General features: G+C 43.3%; 1 protein-coding gene across 6 annotated transcripts in view; it reads left to right on the forward strand.

Annotated features, from left to right (window-relative positions):
• Positions 1 to 24,722, forward strand: part of VTI1A (vesicle transport through interaction with t-SNAREs 1A) — a 337,855-nt gene that overhangs the window by 268,707 nt on the left and 44,426 nt on the right. The window contains exon 9 of one of the 6 annotated variants that reach the window (XM_090278597.1): positions 8,796 to 9,096. The exons of the other annotated variants lie outside the window; for them this stretch is intronic. Coding sequence (XP_090134723.1) covers positions 8,796 to 8,805 — 10 coding nt within the window. The 3' untranslated portion in view covers positions 8,806 to 9,096. Of the gene's footprint in view, positions 1 to 8,795; positions 9,097 to 24,722 lie in introns of those variants that run through there. 6 annotated transcript variants of the gene reach the window in all.

Genomic DNA, 24,722 nt, shown 5'->3' on the forward strand with positions numbered 1-24,722 from the left:
GTATTGTGGCTTAATACATGGGAACTTCCTCACTGAGAGAGCCACCCCGAAGAGAAAGTGGGTAGCCTGGGGATGTTGGCGGAAATATTTATACGGACCGTGCCTGAACACTTGGGTAAGGATGCTTATCCTCGGGGATGCTGGCATCAAATGTGTTGTGGTTCTAGGTGACTTGTCTGGCCCTGAAGCTCTATCATTCTGTAATGATCAAAGGAGAAGCCTGCTCAATAGTTGACAATTATTCTGAAAAGGAAAAATTCCAATGAGACGTGGATTATTCATTTTGTCTCATAAGGAGATAACTTTAAAAAATGATAAAAATGAAATGAAAGCAAATGTTCTGGCAAAATAATAAGGCCGAGTTCTGAAAGTCTCTTTCCCATCTTATGTTCCCCGGGACGCCTTAGACAGGGCATGCAGTATTTTAGGCACAATGTGAGCAAGGAGCCTGCGTTCTCCAGGGGTGGCAGGAACAGCGTGGAAGGTCTCGATCCGGCTCTGTGATCTTAATGCAAAGCCTCTATGTGTGAAACGCAGTGGTACCTCCAAAATAGAACAAGAGCACTTCATCCATGTGAAGATGACTGTCAAGGTCGCGGAGACCTACAGCGATCTGGCAAATTAAAGCTGTCTGTAGCTGTCTTTCCTTTCAGGACATACTTTTGAAGATCAAAAATAATTTTACAAATTGATGATTTTCTGTTGCTGAGTCATTATTCTTGCGGTTCTTTTTGCTTTTCCTATTTATTGTTGGTTTGATACCTGAGCCATGGAATTGTTGTCTTCCCCGAAATGTGAGGGAAAGAGCTGAGATGGAGATCGGCCCCTGGTAGGCAGATCTAGACATGGATGCGGCAGCCCTCCTGCAAGCCCACAAATGTCCAGAGGTCAGGATTAACGGTCTGTCTGGTTAAAGCAGTTTAGACTGTTCATTGTCCCACACTCCAGTTCTTTCCCTTACCTTTGACTTGGGTGAATGGAATATGAGAATGGAGTGTGGGAAGGGAGTTCAGATTCCTCATCTGGTTTCTGACCAGTCTGATTCGTCGTCTTACAGGAAAAGGCTCAGTTGAGCCATGTGTGAAGCAGAGTGGTCACTGGCAAAGCATCCCTAGGGTTCTCCCTGCCTGCCCTCTTCTCTTCCAGGTGGAGCTCACTCACCTTGCAAGGCCCAGCTTAAATGTCACCTTCTGTTTAGGGCTCTCCCCAAGCCCTCCGGCAGAAAGGTCATTCTTCCTTCTGTGCTTCTTAGCTTTCCTCTGAGGTTTGTCAGTCCATGTTATAGGTTTTACTTTGTGCGGACTTGGCTCTCCTCTGGGCTGTGAGATCCACGGGGTCAGGGAATGAACGTGTTTCCTTTTTGGTGGTATCTCCAGAATTTGGCATAGCTCCTGGCATACAACAGGTCCTCCAGAAATGCCAGGGGGCAGGCTAGGGGGATGACTGGACACCTGAAGTATTAAAAGGATTAATATTTTGTGGGCAGAGAGTAATCAAAACATGTGAAGTTTAATGTGAAACTAATCTTTCCTCCCCAATACGACCTGCTTAAGCAGTGACAGTTCTTTCTCTCACAAACCACCTAGAACTTAATGGTTATTTCATTGCAAGGCTGTTGAGTTCACAAGATGACAAAACTGTGTTTACCTTGGACTTGGGGCTGTCCACTGTTGTGAAGCTTTCAGCAGAGCCCAGAAGTCCAGTTAGGCATTGTGGACAAAATGGCAGTGGGGAGGCCCTGAGGAGAAAGCCCTCATGGGTAAGTCATGCTTTGTCATCTGGTCCCTGACTCTGGTGGAATTAAGCGGTGACCTCGCTGAAGGATTTCACAGTGATGCCTCAGCGTGTTCCAAGGCCTGAACTTGCCCTGAATGGGCCCCAGATGGCCCATGAGGCATGCAGCCCCTCGAGGCGGGGGGCCACCCTGCTGTCATTCAGGCAGGGCAGGTGGAATGTGGCCCAGCTGCACTTCTGGCTGCCTTTCCCAACACCTCTCTATCCCACGGTGATCGGTCTTTGGCACACTGTTTCTGCCACCTTGTCATCTCAATGGCTTGTCTCAGGTCTCAATGGCTGTGCGTGTGGAGAGCCTGTCCCCAGTCCTTTTTCTTTCTCAGGACAAGCTCAACTTCGCTTCCTCTGGCCTTATCAAGCCCTTTGTTTCCAAAATTGTTACTCAGTGACTTGGGGAGCTGAGCTCGCCTCCTCCGTCCCTACAGCCTCCCAGCTGGAAGTAATGAGAAAACAACTGAGCAGGGTGAGGATGTCCATCTCCCCCGTCCTCCCCAGTCTGCCATGACTTAGACGGCTACGCCTGTAGAATTTTGTCAGCTGCATTTTGTACTGCTGCTGGTGGTTTGGCCAGCGACGCTCCGAGCCCAGCTTAGAGAAACATATGGGCCCAGATTCTTCAATGCTACAGATATGGGACTTTCTCATGTTAAGAGGCTTAACAGATGAAATATGGTTTTCTGAGCCTCTTTTCATTTACTGTCAAAATAACAAGTGATGTCTTGTCTTTCAACAGAGACGCTCTTTTTACTCAGCTATTCAGCGAAGAATGTGCTGTTGTCTTTGCTGTAGATTTTTATTTTATTTGTAAATTGTGCGTGCTGCATGCCACGGAATACTGAAAAGCCATACACCCTGGCTTGTTAGCTGACACAGAGTACGTGTGATTACAAATTGTTTGAATAACAGTGGACTATTGAACTGCCATCCAGATGTGTGTGGAGTTAATTGTGGGAATGTCCACAAACGAGGATTATCTTTCTCGTCGCCGGTCCAACCACCCCCCCACCCCCAGAAAGTGGAAACGTGAGGGTAGAAGCTACTCAGATAGAATAGTAGCTACAAATGGCTCCTCAGAAGCAAAAGGAATTATTTTATAAATTTACATGTTGCAATTAAGACTGAGTTGGTTCTCCTAAAGTAAATCAGGCAAAGAAAATACCAAGCAGCAACAAAAGAAGTTGTAGGTTTGAATGGCCTTTGGGAAAAGTTTAGTCATTTTAGGTTTTTAAATGTCTAGAAATTCAGAACATTGTTCATTCAAAATAAGACCCTGACCATCCCATGTCCCTGAGCCTTCTTCTTGTGTACTTTGTCCACATTTTCTAAACTTCCTCCCCTCCTGTCTGCTACACAAGATACCACAACCATAGAATGACTGGCATTCATAGTACTGGCCATGAGAAAACAGGACAGAAGTTTTCTGTAAACATTTTCTATAAAAGATGTTTGACCCACAGTGAGATAGCATTTCACACACATTAGGGTAGCTAAAATTAAAAACACAGGTAGTAACAAGTGTTGGCAAGGATATGGAGACCTCAGAACCCTCATACGCTGCTTAGGAGAATGTAAAATGGCATAGCCACTTTGGAAATAAGTTGGGCAATTCCTTAAAATGTTAAACGTGGAGCTGCCACATGACCCAACATTTCTGCTCCTAGGTATATATACCCACAAGAAATTAAAATATGCGTTCACACAAAAACTTGTCGTTTTTCTTAAGAGTCAAAAAGTAGAAACAACCCAAATGCTCATCAACCGATAAATGGATAAATACAAGACAGTATATTATTCAGCCATACAAAGGAATGAAGTACTAATACAGCCTGGATGAACCTAGAAAACATGCTAAGTGAAAGAAGCCAGACACAAAAGACCACAAGTTGTGTGAATCCATTTGGATGGAAGGTCCAGAATAGGCAGCAAATAGCTTAGTGGTTGCCCAGGGCTGAAAAGGTTGAAGGAAAATGGAGATACCACTAATGGGTATAGGATTTCTTTTTGGATGGAAATTTTCTAAAATTGATTGTGATGATGGTTGTACAAGTTGGTGAATATATGAAAAATATTGCATTTTATACTTTAAATGGGTAAATTGCATGGTATGTGTATTAAACTCAATAAAGTTGTTTAAAATTGAAAGCAAAATAAAGACATATTCAGGTAAAAATTTTTATAGGTATTTCAATCTGATTTTTTAAAGAAAAATTATGCCTCAAATTACAATATCTTTAAAAATCACATATCTGAACTTTTTTGACAGCATGAAAAAGAAGGGGAAATGGTATTAAATTTAATAGCTTATATCCTTTTCTCCCTCTGGATTGAAATCTCTGTTACTTGTTCAACAGTGTCAACACTTTCCATCTCTAGTTAGAATCTATAGCAGTAAGTTGGCACCCAGCCATCAAATACCTAGATTTACCTTTGTGCAATAAAACTCCCTTTAGCAATGCATATTGAAATACATCATTTTGAGCCTATTTTCAATTCTGTAGCAAGCAAGTCAAAAAAGTTCTTTTTAAATCATGAAACATCCGCCAAGTCAGAAGAAACAAAGAGATGAATAGGAAATCAACTCTAGATTCTGTTCACACTCCACTTTCTATAGTTTAATCTAAAGAAAAATGTGGAATTTCCTGAAGAGTGATTAATAGGCCAGTGTGGTGACATACAGGAACTCTGAGCTTGACCTTGCAGGTAAAGGCTAACTGGTATGTTAAGTTGATTACACAATTTCCTCTAAATAAGTTGACAAGTGGTTTGCACAGTTGCCTTGACTTTTGCCCTTATAAATGCACACTTATAAATGACTTGCTTTTTCAGCTAAAGCAGTCCTTCTTTTAGATGTGACACATGTTAAGTAAACAGCCTGATAGGGGACCCCGGCTTCCTAGCCTTCGTAGCCTGGTCAGATTTACCGGAGCTGCTAGGGGGCCAGATTTGGGGACCCTGAAACTCAGCTTTGAGATGTTGCCCTATTTGTAGGGCATGAAAAACCCAGAACTGTTTTCCTCCTTACGGTATGGGAAGTAGACTGGTAGGCTTGAGGTGATGACTTCACAAATGGCTTGAATTATTCCAGGAGTAGAGGCTGTGGAATAGGTTGCAGAAAATGACACGTAGACTTAATCTGAGTGCTTTATACGGACCTACTTTCAGGCTGTCAAGTCTGTAAGAATATACAGTCTCTGGTAGTTCTTCACAAATATCATTCTAGTCAGCATTCTGCCCTATGGTCATTTGTATGCATAGAAAATGTAGGCCTTTTATAGTCTAGAGAATAATAGTAGTTTACTGAAGATGTTTTTCTTCACAGATGTGCTTCCTTTTATTTTAGTTGGAAGGTTACAAGAAAACATCAGAAATGAACAGGAAATGTAGTTTCAGATGATAAATCAAAATGCAGCTCAGGAAAACAACTGTTTATTTGTAGATTTATAAGTCAAGCACCTTTATTGAACCTAATACATCCTAATTTGATAAGTGAAAAGAGCTTTGCTAACATTGTTGATTTATCTGGAATCTATTCACAGGCGCATGTGTATGCATGCGTGTGTGTGTGTGTGTGTGTGTGTGTGTCTTCCTGAATAAGTTAAACATTTGGAAAATGAATTGATTTTTATTTGTATATACAAAGATAATACCATCTATGCTTTCCACATCTAAAATATGACAAGCTTTGAGCTCATCTGGAAAACAGAACATTATTAGGACTCAGAGGTTAAATTTACCATCCCACCATCAAATCCATGAACGTTCCTCTGAAACAGTGTGCAGACCCCACTATAAATCATCTTTATTCATGTTAACTCTTACATAAGATGAAATTCGTCAGCCTGAAATGTTTACTCCTTGCCAGAGATGACTCACTCAGTAATCCTTTAATTTATTTCATTATTTCACTCAGCCGTCTGTAGGTATTTGTAACCAAAGGATTTCCATCCACTTTCTGGCCGGCTGTGTGCACGGGCAGGGACTGGAGCTAATCCGCCTTGCCATGTGGCTTTTCCTTGCAGCTTGTCTTTGTGAGTTGTCCATGCTCAGTAACCATTAGCTGTTCACAGCAACATCCTTGACTCCCGTTGCTGAGCCATTGCACTCCCTCCCCCAGCCAGCCAGCGCCCAGTTCCACATATTCTTTAAGTCGCAGGAGATTTCTCACACTCAACCCTCTCCACTCGTGCAAAGTGAGGCTTTCCGGAGGTTTGGCTTTAAACTCTGCATGGCAAACCCAAGACTTGTGACCTTCGCGCCAAAATGGCACAGTCAGAGAACTCTGCTTTCTCTCAGTTTACTCGCTCAAGAGAGTACCTTCTTAAAATACAAAATAAATATCATACTTCTGTTATATACATTTTTAATCAAATAGTTTAGAAATAGGAAAATATAGGATGTCCTATCATGAACACCCTTCTTCCCAGTAAAAGATTAAGAATTAATATTTTACAAATACAGACTGAGCCCCCTTTCAGACTCAGGAGTTTATAAAGGCAAGTCTGAAGCAGTTCAAAGAAATGTAGGTGAAATATTGGGACCTGCCCTGTGAGAGGAAGAGACATGATGTGCTCCTGGAGGAAGAATGAATGCTCTCTGCCTTTGCTGGTTTGAATTTCTTGTATTCCAAACATTTGAGCCCGAAGAAATTGCTGATATTCAGTTATTTGCTAATTCCAAAAGTGACAGTTTTCTATGGTGTTGTCTACAGTGTCCGCTGCGCATTATAAGAGGGAACCAAAATCAAGCTCCCATCTTCTCTTGTCTAAACCATCAGCTTAGACTCAGAGTGGGCTTCCCCACCTGGGCTCCCCCCCTCAATCCAACATCCACTCTCTTGCCCCAAGAGTTCTTACAATCGAACTCGTACTACAAGCCCGCTCCATGGCAGAGGCTGCTGCTTTACACAGCTCAGTTCATCCTCCCAGGAAACTGTGAGCCATCCGGGGCAGATCCAGGTTTCGTGGGATCCAAAGCTTATCCAGTTTGGGATACCCTGAGGCGGAGAGGTGACATTCAAAACTAGGTAGGAAAGTGAATGTTTGTTAGGTCAACAACATTTTGATCAGCAGGCAAATACTACAAGCACCACAATGTCCAGAGGAATCATGTCATTTTATTAATTGCTTGACACACACTTCTAATACTTTTTTCTCTATATTTTTGGCTGTATAGTCTTTGGTCGCTTCTCCTATAACAATTATTTTGTAATTCCATTTTCTGCTGAGCAAATAGAAAGATACTTCAGTCTTTTCTCTTAACATGGTTGAGCAACGCTTGTTTTTTATTACTGAGAGCATTTTCTAAACTTTTTGCTTTGTAGTTCAGTATTATTATAGTAATATCATGTAAGTTTTTAAGATGGTTGTCACAAAAACATCTCTCACCTTTTTTCACATGCAAGTTGTAGATTTGAATTTTTCCCCCCATAGACCAGCTTCTGGCTCCATACACTTTTTTTTTCTCTACCTCCCACATATCTACAGTGCTGGGTGCTCTTGGACAAGTTCATATGACCTCTGACCTTGCCACTTCATATCCTACCACTAGATGAGTTGGCTGTTTCCAGCCCAGGACAGCTAGCAATAATTTAACCAAACAAGGAAATGACTGTGAAACATAAACATACCCTACAATATCCGAAATAAATCATCCCTAACTCAACTTTCTCTTAGCTGGAACCCAAAAATGTACACAGATAATTCAATGTCAATATAAAGGAGAGAAGAGTAGAAAGAGATAGTAGCCCTGATGGATTACAGTTAAATATCTTATTTTTACAAATTATACAAAATATTTGACCAAGGGAACATATTCTTAGGGCCCCTCCCCGAGTCTTGGAAGGAGCCCAGACAAGTGAGGGACTGGCCCTGTAGGCTATCAGGTAGCTGAGAAGTTGCATTCACTTCGTAGGAAATTTGTTCAAGGACAGTTGGGTAGCAAGTGACAGAGCTAAGATTTGAACCCAGTTTTTAAAGGCCTAGCTCTTGTTGATTAAAGTATGTTAACTTGCATCTTATTTTATAAAATCTTTCCTTTCCCTGTCCTAGCTTAGCACTCAGCATCTAGCCATTGGTCAACATTCGTACACACACACACACACAATGGACATTCAAATCTCAAAACAGGTTTGCTATTCCTGAGCACCCTTGGGCCAACTTCCTTTAAAACTCTGCAATTTAATGTCTGTCTGAAACATTTTATTACGCTATAGAATGTCAGATAACTGTGCATTTAACAAAGCTTACTACCTCTACTTCACCCATGTTCTAAAAGTTATGTTCCTGCTCCTCCTCCAGCTCGGAGTATTTCTCGGCTTACCCCAAGGGTTGATAAATATAGTTCAGTCCTTTTACACTTACCCTGGTGTGTCCCTAAGAGCCATAGTTGGGAAACAGTGGGACAATCCTATTTAGAGGGGGACAGCCGGCAGGGACCCTGCTCTCAATGCCCTGGCACCTGCAGAAGAAAAGCTTCCTCTGATAAACCCTCCAATGTCGGCAACCAGCGGCTATACACATGGGCGGAACTCTCTCTCACAAAACAAGTGTGTTTGCCAAATCAGGGGTGAAGTATCTTGCAAGGCCACTTGTTCCAGAAGAAAGACAGGATAAGGGAAGTGGCAGGAGCAGTGATAGGAAAGGAGTTTTTCACCCTAACAAGTGTGAACTGATAAGGCTGACCTGTAAGGCAAATGTTGAGGGTCCTAAGTACACCTCTCAGGCCAAAATTAGCTGAGCAAATTTGATTTGGCTTTCCATTTTATAATGGAAAAAAAAATTCCTAGGGAGAAAGAAAACTCAGTGTGTATTGCTATCACGAATGACAGATTTGACTGCTTATCTGCTAGATTTTCCTACTAAATAAGTCAGTGGAATAATCTTTCTACTATGCCTGAAACATAGGTGATATGATAAAAAATATATAGTAATTTTAATCCTTACTATGCTCCAGTCCCTGAGCTGAGTGTGTTTGCATTGCTTCTTTTATTCCATGTTCTCAAGAACTGTATGAGGCGGTTTCAATGTACAGATGAAGACAATGAGGTTCAGAGAGACTCAGCCATTCACCCCACCCAGATACACAGCCAGCAAGTGGCAGAGGCCAGATCGGAACCAAGGCAGCCAGACTTGGGAGCATGCACACTTAGCAAGTCCATATACATGGAGAAGCCTGTCACATCCTGTCCCTGTCTCCCTGCTCAGGACTCATCTTGCTTCCCCGGACAGTTCCCATAAAAGGGGAGGGAGGTGCTTTGAGAAACTCTCTGCGTGTCATTTTATAATATGCTTAAAGCTAACAACGCTGTTTTCATCATCTGCCACAAGTACCCTTATTAGCTGGGGGTTTTTTTCCTCTTAGGATGCGTAGAATAAAATGTAAGAATATCGGTAAGGGGAAAAATAAATATGTATTGATCCCTGAAAGCATTGATCCATGCTTGAGTCTTCTCCACCCTTGCGTGGGGACCCGGGCTCTGTAAAAGGAAGCCCCACAAGGATTAAGGAGAGTGTGGCTGCTTCCTTCCGGCAGACTTGGGTTACTGGGAAGTGTGAGGTCAAGGTGCTGCCTCCTTGGGGCCTGAAACAGACTTCCCTGTGCATTACCCATTTGTACATTTAAAAACTACACCAGGAAGCTTTTGAGAAGTTCTCAGGAAGGGCAGCGTAGTCACATCACCCAGGTATAGGCCGCGGCGGCAACCTGATGCCCAGACCGAGGTCCTGCGGAAACATCAGCTTGGGGCCCATGGTCACCTTGGAGAAGAAGTGATGGGCCAAGGCCAAGGTGATGAACGGGCATCTAAGAGAGCATGTACTCAAACTCCTCATTTTATAAAAGGAGGAACTGAGGCCCAGGAAGGGGAAGTAACCTACCGCAGGTCACTCAGCTGGTCATGGTGAAACCCACACTGGGATCCTGCTAAGGCACCCCTACTACCAGCTGCTGACATGCCGCCTCAGGCACCATCACCCGAGCAGACAGGTACCTTCCGTAACTGTCCTAAACACTTCACATCAGGTTGGTCCTCCAGGGATCGGATTTGGGGTCGCCTTTGAGGATGGCGCCAACTACTGAGAGTGGCTATACCCTTTTTCTCAGGTGATTGGATTTTCTGTGCACAGCAATAAAAGAGCTATTTAAATGAACTCTAATCTATTCCTACAGTTGGTGACTCAGCTACAGTAATAGGTGTCATCACACTGCCTGAACCAATCAAGTGTTCTCTGCACTCACATTCCTCAGCAGAGATGCAACGGGTTCTTTATCGCTTGTTCTGAAAGCAAGCAGTGACCTGGCCGTCTATACACATGTACCTGTACTCCACCGAGTGGCCTTGGTACTCTTCTCTCTCTTTGAGGTGACTTACTGAACAAAACATACTACTTAGAAAACATTGGGAAAAACAAAACTATTGTTCACATAAGTCCATCTTTGCCAACAGAACCTTTTTTAGGAAATGCTTTTATCTCATATGCTTTAAGTATATTGATATCAAAACCTTGAAACAATAGATTCATCTCATTCAATTTATGGAAGCATACACCGAATAGCCCAATTAGCAAAACCAGTCTTCACTGTCAAAACAACGAAAGTGGACTCATTTTCTGATAGAACGAGCCGGACTTCATTTTCTTATTCTAAGTAACTATGTTGGTATCTGTCCCTAAGACAACTGTGATACTTACGAATACGAATTCTAAGGTAGGTGGAAAGTCAGTACGGAGGGCTTAGAGAGAGATGTGTAGAGCGTAGAGCTTCAAGCCCCTCTGTGGATTTGTCACACGGGGGACATCAGGTGCTGCTGCCATTCGTACATGTTACTGACACTCTGTATTCTGTCCTTATGAGATTCTCAGGAAAGCTGCATTCCTTGAAAGTAAGTTAGGAGTTAGAAGAGGTGAAATCATTACATTTTCAATGGACAAAAATGACCAAGACCTGCACTGCTCCAGTCTGCAGCCTATCTGAATTCAGACCATCCCAGCACAGGCTGAACACAGCGCTTCTCCTTTGACAGGAATATGGGTACAACATGGAGAAACTCAAAGCTCGCCCTTGGCTTTGTGGTCCTTGGCTGAAGCAGTAGCTCCATACAGCAATAATTAGTTCATATTCTCTCTTAATTTGGTGCTGTGGAGTTTGTTATACACCGGGGCAAAGCGACTTAGTGAGTGGGAGAAGACAGTTGAGGAAAGATAGTGGTAAAGAAGTTCTAACATGATTCCAGAAGATTGGTTTTGGCAAATAATACACATAGAAGTTAGGGCTCTGGAGATCGAATCTCTTAAACTTTGAAGACTTTAAGAAAAATCCCTACAAGTACTGACAAAAGGACATGTATCAGAATGTTTGTTGCAACATTGGAATAGCAGGAACTTAAAAGCAATATAAATATTCATTGACAAGGAGAGGGTCAATACCAAGGAGTACTATACACAAGTTAAGTGAACTACACACACACACACGTACATACACACACATCTGGGAAGATAATTTTCAAAGTGCTTCATATGGAGTATTATGTTTAAAATAGTACACATGGATATAGGTACATAAGTAAGTATAATATATAAATATAAATGCTAGGGAAGGAGTATCAACTGTATTTGTAGCATGTTATCTTTTAAAAAGAGCAGCTCAGCCTTCCAAGCTATTAAATTCATTATTGTATTTCAAGAGGAAGCAGACTGATTTTTAAATCTGCGTCCTGTGCGACATTCCAGTGGGAGAGTTTCGGCTTCGACTTTCGTCGGAGAGTAAACAGAACGAGTGATCTTTCACCAGTGACACCTCAGGAGCCCCAACTGCAGGGCTAAGAGCCTTTCCATCTCGGAAGGGGTTGAGTCTGGTTAGGCTGCTTATCCCAAAGTCATCCCTGAGTTTTGTTTCTAATGAAATTTGACAAGTAAAGTATGTGCATGAAGGCTCCTGTAGAATGGCCTTAATTTGTGCTTCGGAATGCATAATTTTATCAGGATCTCTGTAATTAGATATTGTGCAATAGTATAAAAAGCAAATACTGTGTGTTCCATGGCAACAACGGCCTTTAGTACCTCACTATCTTGGAGATAAGGAAGGTTTCCATAGCCACACGTAGTGCATGGGATTTTTTTTTTTTTTTTGAATAGCCATCCAAGGAGAAAATGAAGGTTTCCCAACTGGTTTTCCCCTATGTTTAAGGGTGAGTGTATGAACATGTGCTTTGTTCTCTTCTTTTTCCACTGCCTCCTAGACTTGGATTGTCACCCATGCCCACCCCCAAACACAAACTCCTTTATCTGTCTGAAGTGTCAGTGTGGATATTGAAGGTTTCATAGCCCTGAAGAATAATGTCAATGTTTAAACTGGCGTTTGGGGTAAAGGGCTTGTCTTCTGAGGGGAAGGAAAAGAATTAAGATTGTGGTCACTTTCTGTGTAAGGATTGAGGGCAGATTTGCTGGGAATGTGGTCTGTGTTTTGGCAGAGAGCACGCTGACATGCCAGGACACGGATGAGAGAGCAAGCTTCTAGAAGTCAGGAAGTGGCCTCCCTCATCTCTGTGACTCCAGCCTCTCGCATTGCAGGCACACAGTAGGTGCTCAATAGTTAACTCCCTGCTAGTTCACTGATCATAGAGAGGGAAGACAGCAATGTTCAATAATTACTAAGAAAAGGCCCCACAAGGTGCACCTGCACTTCTAGCCCAGGGGTCAGATAGATGGCTGTGGGGGCAAGCGGGTCACATAAATGTGTGGGGTGAGGCTGGCCAGCCATCACAGCACACGAAGTGGGGGCCGGGGTGCACTGCAGTTATGCATGGCCTCTCTTAAAACATTCAGTCTAAGCTTTGTTCAGACACCAACTACACCCAACAAAACACACTGAATTTGCATTTTTGCCTAAGCAGTGAGCAAAGCTGATAATTCCAGTACTGTGCCATTTTGGTGAGAGATGGCCAAACACCACACTAGTTAAGGACCATTCCTACTGAGAGCCAGTTGTAAGCAGGTAACTATGCAAGCGCATCGCTCCTTACTAAGTAATAAGACTTTGGGCTGGGCCAGCTTTGTGCAGAGCCAGTCCTGGAAACACCAGTCTCTCTTCTCATAAGCATAAGTATCTGGTTGAACTCCATTTGTAACGTTCACCAAGAGCAGCCTAGAAAGGGGAGAGAAAGGTAGGCTGCCCCTTAGGAGGAAGCATCGGTGGAAGGCAAGAGCAGCCCATGGGTTTGTGGTGTGCCAACACACACGTGACCTTCAAATCATCCCTTTAGACACCAACTGGTCAACCACTGTCTTCTGTCCACCCTGCTGCCTCCCTGGGGTGATCTCTGAGAGTCAGATTAACTGCACCACCAAAAGAAAACCGTATTAGTTGTACATAAACATTTTTAATTCCAGTCCTCTTGGCTATATGATTTTTGCTTTAAAAACTGTTGTCCCCAGTACCTCCTGTTGGAACACGTGATTCTGGAAACTTTTAATTGCATTTAACGTATGATTAGAATTGTTAGGGCAAAGCCTTTTGCAATTTAATTAGCATTGAGCAATGTTATATGTGGCAGTGAAGTATGCACCTTGAGAGATTATTAACGACATTTTAAAAAGTGAAGCGAGATATTGATGTGGAGTGAGGGGGTAGAGGAACATACATGCATTCTCTTCTAAACAACTCAAGAGGCAGTTAGAGGTGCGTCTTATCTTCATATGATCCTGAGAGATAGGGAGGAACAATTGTAAAACAAACTGTTCAGACCCTGTTGGGCATCGTGAGGGAGCATTAAACATCATTTAAAATATTGTTCATTTTTTTCTAAAATGTAGACTCCCATTGGAGGCAGTTATAGTCACCTTTGTAAACAGGATCAACAGAAGAACTAAAATCGTCCATCTCTCCATTAAAATGAACTGGAATAAGAGTCTGAACCTCCCACATGCCAACCTAGAGGCCCTGCGTTTTGGAGTGGTGCCACAGGAAAGGGTGCGCTTAATGCCACGTACCTGCCAAGTAAGGAGTTGATCTCTACTCTCGTTGGTCATACAATCACTCTGACACAATAAATCCTTGCAGGTGGCAGCTCGTGCTTGCTTTGCTCAACAGTGAGTTTTCGTGATGGTAGGATGGACAGAGGTCAGGCAGCATCCTCTAATGGCTACAACTTGCCTGGTCTTATCAAATCAGGTACCAAATGCATCTCCTTAACTACACGACAGGGTTCTTTTAACTCGGAATTTGGAGAGAAGGCCAGCCTCTCTTCTCATAGTGTAGACAGAACTATGCACAGGTGACATAAAGAACTATAGCCTGGAAACAGGTATAGAGAGACCATACTGTGCAGCTGTGTGGAGTTTGCTGGTGTTAATGACCAGTCTCTGCCCACTGAGCTGCGGTGTAACCCGTGGTCAGGAGCCGCTGGGGCCGAGCCCCATCTGGCTCCAAGCAGAGCCGCCTCCTCCGTTGTCACACTGACTTCGTTTTGTCCTGTGATCCTGCGCTGCGTCCCTTCCTGGTTCATGCTATTTGAATTACACTATTTACTGCTCTGAAACGGAATTAATGTCCTAATTACAGCGGTGTCTCCAGCTCACCAGCTGCAGTTCCTGAAAGAAAAACTCACAGATGTCCGCTTCATTTCTGTTGCTCTAGCACTTTCTGACCTTTGTCCCATTTGAGAAATCTTTGAAAATGCTGAAGGTATGAGGCTCCCTCAGTGGGAATATTCTTTGGGAACATGCCCACTAAAAATGTATTTCCTCCCTTGCTGTGGCAGCCAGGGTTTTATAAGGTCTGCTTGCTTTAGGCAGATGAAGAACAGCTTTCAGACTAAACTGTTTCCTCTACGTACTAAACCATGAGTTGTTTTCTGTATCCAAGCATCCAACCCCAATGTCAGCGTATTGGGGAAAAAGAACCCTGGTTTGACTTTGGTGGTGAGCACACAGCATAATATACAGATCTAGTATCATAGAACTGTACACTTGAAACCTGTGTGATGATCTTATTAACCAATGTCACTCCAATAAATTTACTTTTTTTTTTTAATTTTTAAAAAGGGGGTGGGGAAGAAAAAAAGAAAATTATAAATAAAAAAAAGAAGAGGAAGAACTCTGGTACCTGGTTGGTGTTCCGCTATTTACCTCCTTAAATTCTATTTCATGGGGGTCATGGTGGTTTGGCAGTCTCTCCTTTGGGTACAGTACAGGCTTATTTTTGGTTCTTCTTTTTATTTACATGGACTTTTTATCCCACTTATGTGTGTGTGTATGTGTGTGTGTGTGTGCTCACGCCATAGAGGCCTATGGTTTGTGCACTCTGAAACTATATTTTACAAATCAGAAAGTTAGATATGTGGCCTGGAAAAGGATTGTGTTTCCTGATTGGTATGTGTATTTTATAGAAAGCTTTTTATCAATTAAATCAGACTTAGTTAGACATTGGAAAAATCACCTTTTCAAAAGATAAAATTACATAAAATAGATGCTACACTAAGAAGATGGCAATATATGGGCGTTCTATTTACAATATATCCAGAGTGAAAGGTATCGTCAGCTGTTAGACTTACAACTTATTTCTGCAAAAAGAATTCCTTATCCAGGTTTATATGCATGAAAAAAAAACAAGGAGTTTCGGTCCTTTGAATATAATAATAATAATATAACCCTTAATCCCATAGCTGGAAAGAATAAATACCCCAAGACCACTTTTCTCAACTTTGGAAGGGGAATGAGTTGAAGGTTTTTTTGTGCTTTTTGTTTGTTTGTTTGTTTGTTTGTTTGTTTCACAGTTACTATTCTCAGAGTGGTAGACAGTGTTCAAATCCTAGGTTTGATTCTGGGATGGATCACGTGCCTGGGTTGCAGGTTCGGTCCCCAGTCAGAGCATGTGCAAAAGGCCACCAATCCATGTTTCTCGCCTTCTCTTTCTCCCTCCTTTCCCCTCTCTCTCTCTTAAAAAAGAAAAAGAAAAACCTAGAAAGAGTTTATTCTGCTCAAAATATGAGCATTTTCCCTCCAGAGTAAACAGCATTTTGCTGTTGAGACTAAACCTATAATTACTGTTATCTAATACTTTTATAGCATGTCGTGTGCTGTTTGCAAGGAATTTTTTCCATCATTTTTTTTCCATTGGTCATTCAGAAAAACAACTCAGGGATGAAAATTAGTTCTTTTCCACTGGTATGGGAAAAGGGACTGTGCAGGGGCAAAAATACCCCACCTCCCCCAGATTTATGTCTACCTACCCAGGAACAGAGTAAGATTATTTTCTGTAAATACGTTATATGAAAAGAATTTGCTATTTCTTTCTCTTATGGATGGGAAAGCCTCAACTTCACCCTATCGCCATGACTTTATGGGGATTATAAGAGAGAAAACCCTCCCAGGAAGAAACTCTCCAGGTCAGAGTGAACCAAAGTGTCAGAGAATTTCCATGCGTCCCTTCCAGGGTCAAGTCTAACACTGTAACAAGAACAATTCTGCACACTGCATAGGTAAGAATCTAGGAGCTTGGGAGAGATGAAGTACACAGATATATTCCCTTCCCTCGATCTGATATAGCCCATTATTACATAAATGCAGACTGGACCAGCAGAGAAGATGGGGCTGGTATTCTGTTTGGGGCACTGATCTTCTGCATAGACAAGGAAAACTTTGGGGGAAAGTTGAGCCAAAAGCAAGAACATAGACATTTCTTAGGAGGGGACAACCAAGGGGGAAGGGACTTGTTTATGTCTCAGGAAGTTATGAAGTCTCATATGGAAAACACGGTCATATTTTTGTTATTACTTGATTTAACACTCCAGGGACTGAGCCCAAGCCAGCTGTGACTCTCAAGCTGCCCTGCTCATTAAAATTCCCCCCTTTTCACTCAGACCCCCTCCAACCATGGCTGGATGTTGCCTGGCCTATTGTTCCTAAGTCAACTCCATTTAATTCAGGAATGTGCCTGTTGGGTGCTCCCAAGAAGTTTCTTTTTAAAAGCATATTGTATACCTACAAAAGTAAAAGTTCATTGTAGTAATTTTGGAAATTTCTCAGAAGTACAAAGAAAAAAAAAACATGGCACAATATTTCTGTCACCTTTACAATAGTGCCACCATTAAGACTTCAGTGATATCAAACCATTATGATTTTTTAAGCAATCAAACTAATCCTGAAGATACCAGGAACAGAGGTGCCCAGACCCTCTCCTTGAGGGCAAAGGTCACACCTTCTCTGTCCCTGTGCCCCGGCAGCTGGCCCCATTCCTAGCATTCAGGAGGCCCTGTCGATGCAGCATCACAAACCTGGGCTTTTGGAGGAAGAGGAGGGCAACGCTGTAGAATAGGTCCAGGAAAGGGCACATGTGTTAGGCCCTGTTACTCAACCAAGCAACTATAAAACGTATTTCTCACTTAAGATCTTTTTCTGGAATTGTCTAGAAATGTCAGAGATGTGTTCATAAGATGATTTAGGGATTGGGGGTTGAAGAGAAGGCAAGACATTTCAGGAGCTCCATGCAGAAGCTAAGTTGACGTAAAATTCTGTGCCGCATCTAGCACCCATGACAGGAAGGTGCGTGCCTGCCTGGGAAGTGGACGCCCACCGAGGAGCGAGCCCCATGCTGTGTAAGGAGGGGCCGGGGTCTGCCAAGGCTGGGGTCTTGCTGTCTCCCTTCAGTGTTTGGTTTGCGTGGGGCGTGGAGGAGCTGGGTGTGGAGCACCCAGGCCCTTCAACCCACCAGGGCCTGTTCGTAAACCAAGCGCCCCTGCACGGAGCAGAGCCCGTAAACAGATTACAGAGCTGCCCTTCGTTAATCCCAAAACAGTTTTCTGTCATTTAATTAGAAAATTCATCTTATTTTGCCTCCAGGCCTTGTAGCCTTATTGCATTTGCACATATTTCAAAATGTTTCGAGTACTGGCCAGATAACATTAATGAATATATTAGATAGGCAAACGGTTTTAAACAAAAAAAATAATAATAATAAACATACTTGTGTGTGTATATATAAAAAAATGTTAATTCCGTCTGGAGCCAAACAGGTAATTTTCCCTTCAGCGTTTTTTCAGTCGGCTAAGACAGGTTGGCCTAGGAGCGCAGCCAGCCTGTCTGCAGACGCGGGCTTGACTTGCATACCAGGGTCAGATTTTCTTCAGAAACAGACAGCGAGATGATCTGATTGGCTCCAGTCCAGAGCATGCTCACAAGGGCCTCTTTGATGAAAGGGTTCTTGGTAAGTCCTGTACCAAAAGCAGCCTGCCACCCTCCTTTCAAAGATACCCATTTAGAGTCATTCCCAGAAAGGGAAAAAGCAGCGAGAAAAAGAGCGAGGGGAGGGGAGGAGGGAGCGAGGGCCGAATTACCGCAGGAATAATTATGCTCCTCGCTCGGCCTGGAGAAAGTGGGGGGTGAGGGGGGAGTTATTACAAGTAAACTGCTGGATGTTGAAGTAGCTGGTTGGCAACTCTGCGAGACCATAAGGAATGCGCAATTAAGCTCATTAAAACATCATCATTATGCTTATCAATCTTTTTCCAAAAGGGGGTGGGGTGGAGCAGTGTGTTAAGGCATGACTGCTTTTGCAGATAGAGATCCGGGGCTACCTGGTCGCATCTCTTAGCAAACAGAATCAGCTCTTCAGTTCCGTGCAGCACTTACCGTTGGAAGGCTGGCTCGGACCGACTCGCGCTGGACTCCTGCCTGAGCTCTGGACAGGCTTCCAGGAGGCTGGCTCCCCTCCACAGGCCCGCGTCCTTTCCACGTGATCCCCATCCGACAAGCGGGCCTTTATTAGGCACCTACTACGTGCCCAACTCTGGTGTTCTGGGAAATTCAGAAATATTATATATGATGTGAACCCTGCCCTCTAGGCACTGATAGCTTATTTGGGGAGGAGAGACCCACATCATTTGTTCATTAAGCCAGAAGTATATATCTAAAGAGCCATGTGTGAGCCGTGCAAGGTGCTGTGGGTACAGGGGTGACCAAGGAGGATACCACCCTGCCCTCGCCTTCTAGCAGAGAGTCAGGCAGGCACACCCACGTCCGAGATGCAGAATTGCTAAGTGATCGCGCTGGGAGGGGGAAAGTCAAGGTGCATTGGGAGCACAGGGGGAGGGGTAACAGCTCCAGACATAACTTACTCATGTGCCACATGAAATCTTAAGCTCTTTGAGGAAAAGCAGTGTCTCTCTTTTGCTTTCACTTTTTCTTCCTTCGCTGCTGTTATTTTTCATGGTAGTTTAATATAACGTGTTTTCGTGGAAATGAGTCTCATACAGGGTGCGGCAGAAGTAGGTTTGCAGTTTGTATGGGAAAGAATACAGCAATTAATAAATGGCAACATAAGAATAAACTCTGTTTCCCGTACTCACAACTGTAAACCTACTCTTGCCCCAGCCTGTACAGAAAAATATAAAAACAAAATTAAATTACCTGTTATCTGTCCCCCCAAAGATGCCCACGCTAGGATTTAGATATACTTTCTTCCAATCTTTTGTTTTATTTTTGTTTTTCATGAAATCACATGGAGTTAGTTTTTGCTTTCTTTTTTACTTTTTCCACTTAACAGAATATGAGCAATTTTCCATATCATTAAATATGCCTCAAATCATTGTTTCGAATGTCTGCACAGTTTAATCTTCTACTGCTGGACATTTTGTTTGTTTACGATTTTTCATCATTCTAAATAATGTTGCCCTGAGCATTTTTGTGTGTAAGAATTGTCACTTCCTATCCCCACAGTTATTTGCAAATAGCATTTATGCAATAACCAAATAACCACCTGTCAAACAAAGGAAAGCTCCATAATACAAAACAGGGTGTAACTGGGGGCCTACACTGGAGCCAAGTAAATCTGGAGAACAGGGGGTTCACTGGGGATTAGCATGAACAGGAAGACTCAGGGAAGAGGTGGGCTTGAACTGGGGCGGTCCAATGTTCTAGAGTCTTGTATTACTGCAAATTGTCTCAAAACCCAAGGTTTGCATTTTCTTCTGAGCATCTGAAAAGAAGCACCCCTTTTTCTCCACCAACTCAGTCCTGGCAAATTCCTTCACCTATGTGTACACAGCATCTAGTCCAGTAATCCACAAACGTTTCTTTGCTTCAGAATCACCAGGGCACAGGTTAAAAAGACAGCTTTCTGGTCCCCACCCCAGACCTGCTAAATCAAACCGATAGAGTGGGGTCCAAGAATTTGAATTTCTAAAACATACATGCAGGTGATTCCAGTGTAAGGGGTCAGAGATCCTTTGATGCAGGTGGAAGTGCTGGTGGCAGTCATGATGCTCATCACACAATGGCCAAGGTGTGGGCTCAGACTCTGGCCCTGCCATCCACCGCCCTGTGCCCTTGGCCAAGTCATTTTGCTTACTGATCCTGTTTCCTCATCTGTAAAAGGAAGATAATAACAGGAGATCCCTCTAGGTGTAGCTGTGAGAATTAAGTGAAGGCCTTATCTCCCCAGCCATGGCCAGTTTTCAGTGAACATTTTTGGTAGTTGTTCTTACTGTTCATATATATCATTCCTTTCTAAGATGTGAGCAGGAGCAGTGAGGAGGCCTCCTTCCTCAACCACCTGTCTTAGCTGAGACCCAGGTTTGCAAAGTGGCCTCAGAGACCAGTGACGTGGCAAGGCTCCTGCTGTGACCCCTGCCATGCCTCTGCCGATGCCTCCTCTACTTCCCTACGCCTCCTGGCCGCAAGAGGGGAGCTGTGCCATCTGATCGGTAGAAATGCATCCTTGGTTGGGAGCCAAGCTAAGCTAAGGTGGGAGGGAAAGATAAGCCAGAGGAAACGCTGATGTGCAGAGGTGTGACTGGAGAAACACCAGGACCCTCCAGGACCCAAGCGAGCCGGCTTGAACTTTAATTCCTGGTTTGATCAAAGTAGTGTAAAAATGGACCCCAAAGGTCTTTAGATGGAAACCTAGGTTTTAGGTTTCACATATTAGCTGTAGTTAAAGCCAAATGTTCATTCCTCTCAAATGGTGTGGGTGGATCACTTTCCTCCCACTGTTGAAGTATCGTGTTCTTAGCTGCTAATAAACTTAATAAAATCCATTTCTGATTTCCCCGAGTGTATTAAGTTCGTTCACAGGCACTGCTGAACCAACATGTAGTGACACCGCGTTAGAAAGTGTTTTGGTTGGAGACAGACAAACAGGCACGGCTCAACTGAGAAACGCTTTTCAGAAAGGCTTCTTTGCTGCACGTCTCCAGCTTGTAAAGAGCCATTTGCATTCAGAGAATCGTCCCAATCAACCATAACACCTACACAGAGTATGAAGGAATTTTGTTTTGTTGGTTCAAGAAGCAGATTCAAAGGAACTGCATGCTTTCCTGCTCCCACGGAAGCTCCCACCTGTCCCCGTCCCACCCCTGCCCCCAAGCTCTGACATTTCCTCACTGTCCCAACACCGTGAAGGCTGCCCTGATCGGAAGACTTGGGGTGTATTTCCAGGGTCTAACCAGCCCCCTAATATCCTCAGAGTGCTCGGTGATTGACGTGGAGGCTGTAATCAAGCAAAACACAAATGCACTTCTGAGAAGGGGTTTGTGGGGAGCAGAACAGGGCATTCTGGAGTCTTCTAAACCTGAGCTGAAAAGAGCCAGGACTAAAGAAGGGGGATCGTGAAGCCATAAACAAAGAAAAATATGCAGAAGTCCACATGGAGAAATAGAAACTAGGGAGATAGAAATAGATGTCTGATGGTTTTGGTAGTTCTCTTCTAAAATGTCAAAACATGTAGCTGAGATCATCGGGAGGCGTTCTGTTTGTGGTATGTGTGCGTGCGTGCGTGTGTGTGTTGGGGCGGGGACAGAGATGAGACTTTATTTTAAGAAAAACCAAAAAGCTGGAAACCATCCAGATGTTTGTTGACCCGTAACACTAAGTTCCCATTTGATGTAAGCATGTGGAAATAGGACGAACGCCCTTCCTGGTTAGTTCTCCTCTATTTTAGTGGTAGGTGAACCCATTGTAGAAGGGGAGTATTCATTTATCTTCTTTACTTTGAAGGTCTAAGAGGCTAAAGTCAACCTCGCACTCAGGCTTATGCCTAGCATGACTGCACGTCTTAAGGAATCTGCTGCTTTTTAACAAAGTGCCTGTGAGGTCTTGGCTCTTCCGTGAGGTGAAAAACTAGAAAATTACAATGCCCTGCCCGTGTTTGCCGAAGTGATCACCCTTAGATTGTGTAGGGCTTATCTCCTGGTATAATCAACATGGCCCTCTTAAACAGAGCTGTCTTAAAAACCCAGATCTACCGGTGAGATTTGTTTTAATTTCAGTCTAACAGCTTTAGGATTACCCCTCAAGACTATACTGTCAGGCTTTTGTACAGACAAGGAGCTTACACAAAACTCCCATTATAATGGTGGCTTGGGGGTTGGGGGGAACCTTGTTTGGTTGATTGAGTTATGATTGTATAGGGAACAAATAAAGGCTTTCTTTCCTTAAACATAACAGTTATGTCTTAACTCTGGCTAATAATGCCACATATTCTTTAAAAAAAAAAAAAAAAACTTACACAGCCTGACATTATTCTTAATGTCAATGCAATGCGTTACCTCTAGGTTGAAATCCAGTTTTAATCCTATAAGCTAGAAAAATAAGTTTGATCCTACACAATTGAGTTTTAAAACTGTTGACTTTAGTACCTTTGGTGGTTGGTCTCTCCACTCCCTCGCCCCTCCTTTTCTTTCTCCCTCCTCTCCCTCCTCCTCCTCTTCTTCTCTTTCTCTATTTCTCTATATATATACATATGCATTAAATTAATTAGTTATCTATATGTTTATACCTCTATCTATACGTATCTATACACATGTAACAATTTCATTCATGCTATAAGAAACTATCTTACTTCATTTTCTGGACATCTACTGCTGTGGTCTCAATAAACTCTTTTACAATGAACTGATTTACTGCAGACCTGGACAGTGTTACACTTTCTCCTGCCTTCCTCCCCCAAGAAGTTCGTGTTCTTTGACAGTTGTTGCACAAGGCACATTACAGCTTTACATACTGGATTTTATTTGAAGTCTTTTGTAAATAAAAGTGGATTGGAAAGTTTGGGTGCTGGGTAGGTGATGGGATTTCAGCGGAGGGTGGCCACCCCCAGTACTGTGGACGCTGCAGGTCTCGCTTCCTATGACACTAAGGGCTGCGGGCATGTGTCTGTAGCTGCCCTTATGGCACCTGCCAGAGCTGATCCCACTGCAGCCTCTACAGCAGCGAGGTGTGATGGTGGAGGCCAAACAAGAACTGAAAAGTGAAATCGGGGTGAAGTTAGACAAAACTAGGCTGAAGGCCTTTTTATTTTTTCCCCTGGAAATGAAAAAAAGATAGCAATCCAGAAACAGGAGGACAAAGAAGTCCCTACAAGTTGGAATAGGAGCCACAGTGAGGGCTTTCTAAGGTGAATTTGAAAGGACTTTGGCTATGTATTAAGCACGGAGTGCTTTTTGAGTTCTCTAAATCCATCTTTAAACATAGGTTCTACAAGTATATTTGGGCAGGAGATTTGAATTAGGATATTATACCCTCAACAGAACTCATTTTAATTAGCTAATTTGGCTTTTTGAAAGTACTTCAGGTCATTGCACAAAGGATATGCAATCATTAGCTATCTATATACCAATTTCGCATTGATATCTACCCGGGATAGTGTTGATTAATATGAGGCTATCACTGCCTAAAAGTGAGCTTTCTTGCTTGAAAATGTGGTTCCTTTTCACTCCCGACTGCTCCCAGAAGTGACGTAAGTGCTGGGCTAGACAGCAGTACCCTTTACAGTATAGGACCATGTCTCCCACACAGGTGAGAGATCAAGACATTTAAATATCATTGACCCAGCCCGGCCGTTGTGGCTCAGTTGGTTGGAGCATTGTCCCATGCACTGAAGGACTGCTGGTTCGATTCCTGGTCAGGGCACATGCCTGGATTGCAGGTTTGATCTCCAGTTGGGGTACATGTGGGAGGCAACTGACTGATGTCTCTCTCTCTCTCTCTCTCTCTCTCTCAAATCAATAAATATGTATAAATAAATAAATATCATTGATCCAGTTCATCAGAGCCTAAGCATCTAGTAGAAGCCTAGCTTAAAAAAAAAAAAAAAAAAAATTAAAGAGTCACAGCCAGAGAGCATTTTGCATAGTCCCAACCCTGTACCCAGACAGCGCCTGCCCCTTGGCACCAGGCTCAGAAACCCATTAGCGGTGCCACTTTGGCTGGTAGAGAATGAATGACTGAGCACGTGGCCTCTTGGTAGATCTGAATGTACCACTGGCCTTTGTTACAAGTCTCACGTCCAAGCATAATTTTACACGGCCCACCTGCACTAAGGTGATGGAGGTTGAGTTGAGTTCTTGCTTCTCTTCCTGCCTGTTTATAGTACGAGCATGTTGCCCTGCTTCATAGCTTCAAGAAGTGAACTTAATGGCAGTTAGGACTCCGCTTCACTGAGTTATGGGACTTTGTATCTGGAAATTTTTGCATCATGTTGATATAGGCTCTCTTGTGTTTAGAACCTATTTTATGCTTCAGCCTCATCTCCCTTTAAGCTCTCAGGTGCTGTTTTCTCAATATATGCTACAAGGTCATAGAGTTTCTGCCACTGACCTTCAGCCTTGTTCTTTTACCGCCTACTGCCATATGACAGCAAGGACATGTAATGAGCTCAGTGCCAGTCAGACCCCCATGCAATGGCCTTTCCAACCTGCTTTATTCATTTGGTTCATACCATCACACCCTTTCTGGGAAACGGCAGACCAAGATTGTGAGGTGTTCAGGGCGAGAAAAGGGGAGACACGGAAAGAAAGACTGTAAAAAGCTACAGCTGTGCCTGCCAGTGAGGGTCCCCAGCCTCCCTGGGAGCTTAGAGGCTCCCAGTAGACGGATGCCCTCCCTGCAGCCCTGGGCATGGACGCTCACCCTCACGGATGTGGCAGCCTCAGGAATTCT

The sequence above is a fragment of the Furipterus horrens genome, unplaced genomic scaffold (assembly GCF_987537825.1).
Source record: "Furipterus horrens unplaced genomic scaffold, mFurHor1.1.pri manual_scaffold_5, whole genome shotgun sequence".
In the NCBI taxonomy this organism is placed as follows: Eukaryota; Metazoa; Chordata; class Mammalia; order Chiroptera; family Furipteridae; genus Furipterus; species Furipterus horrens.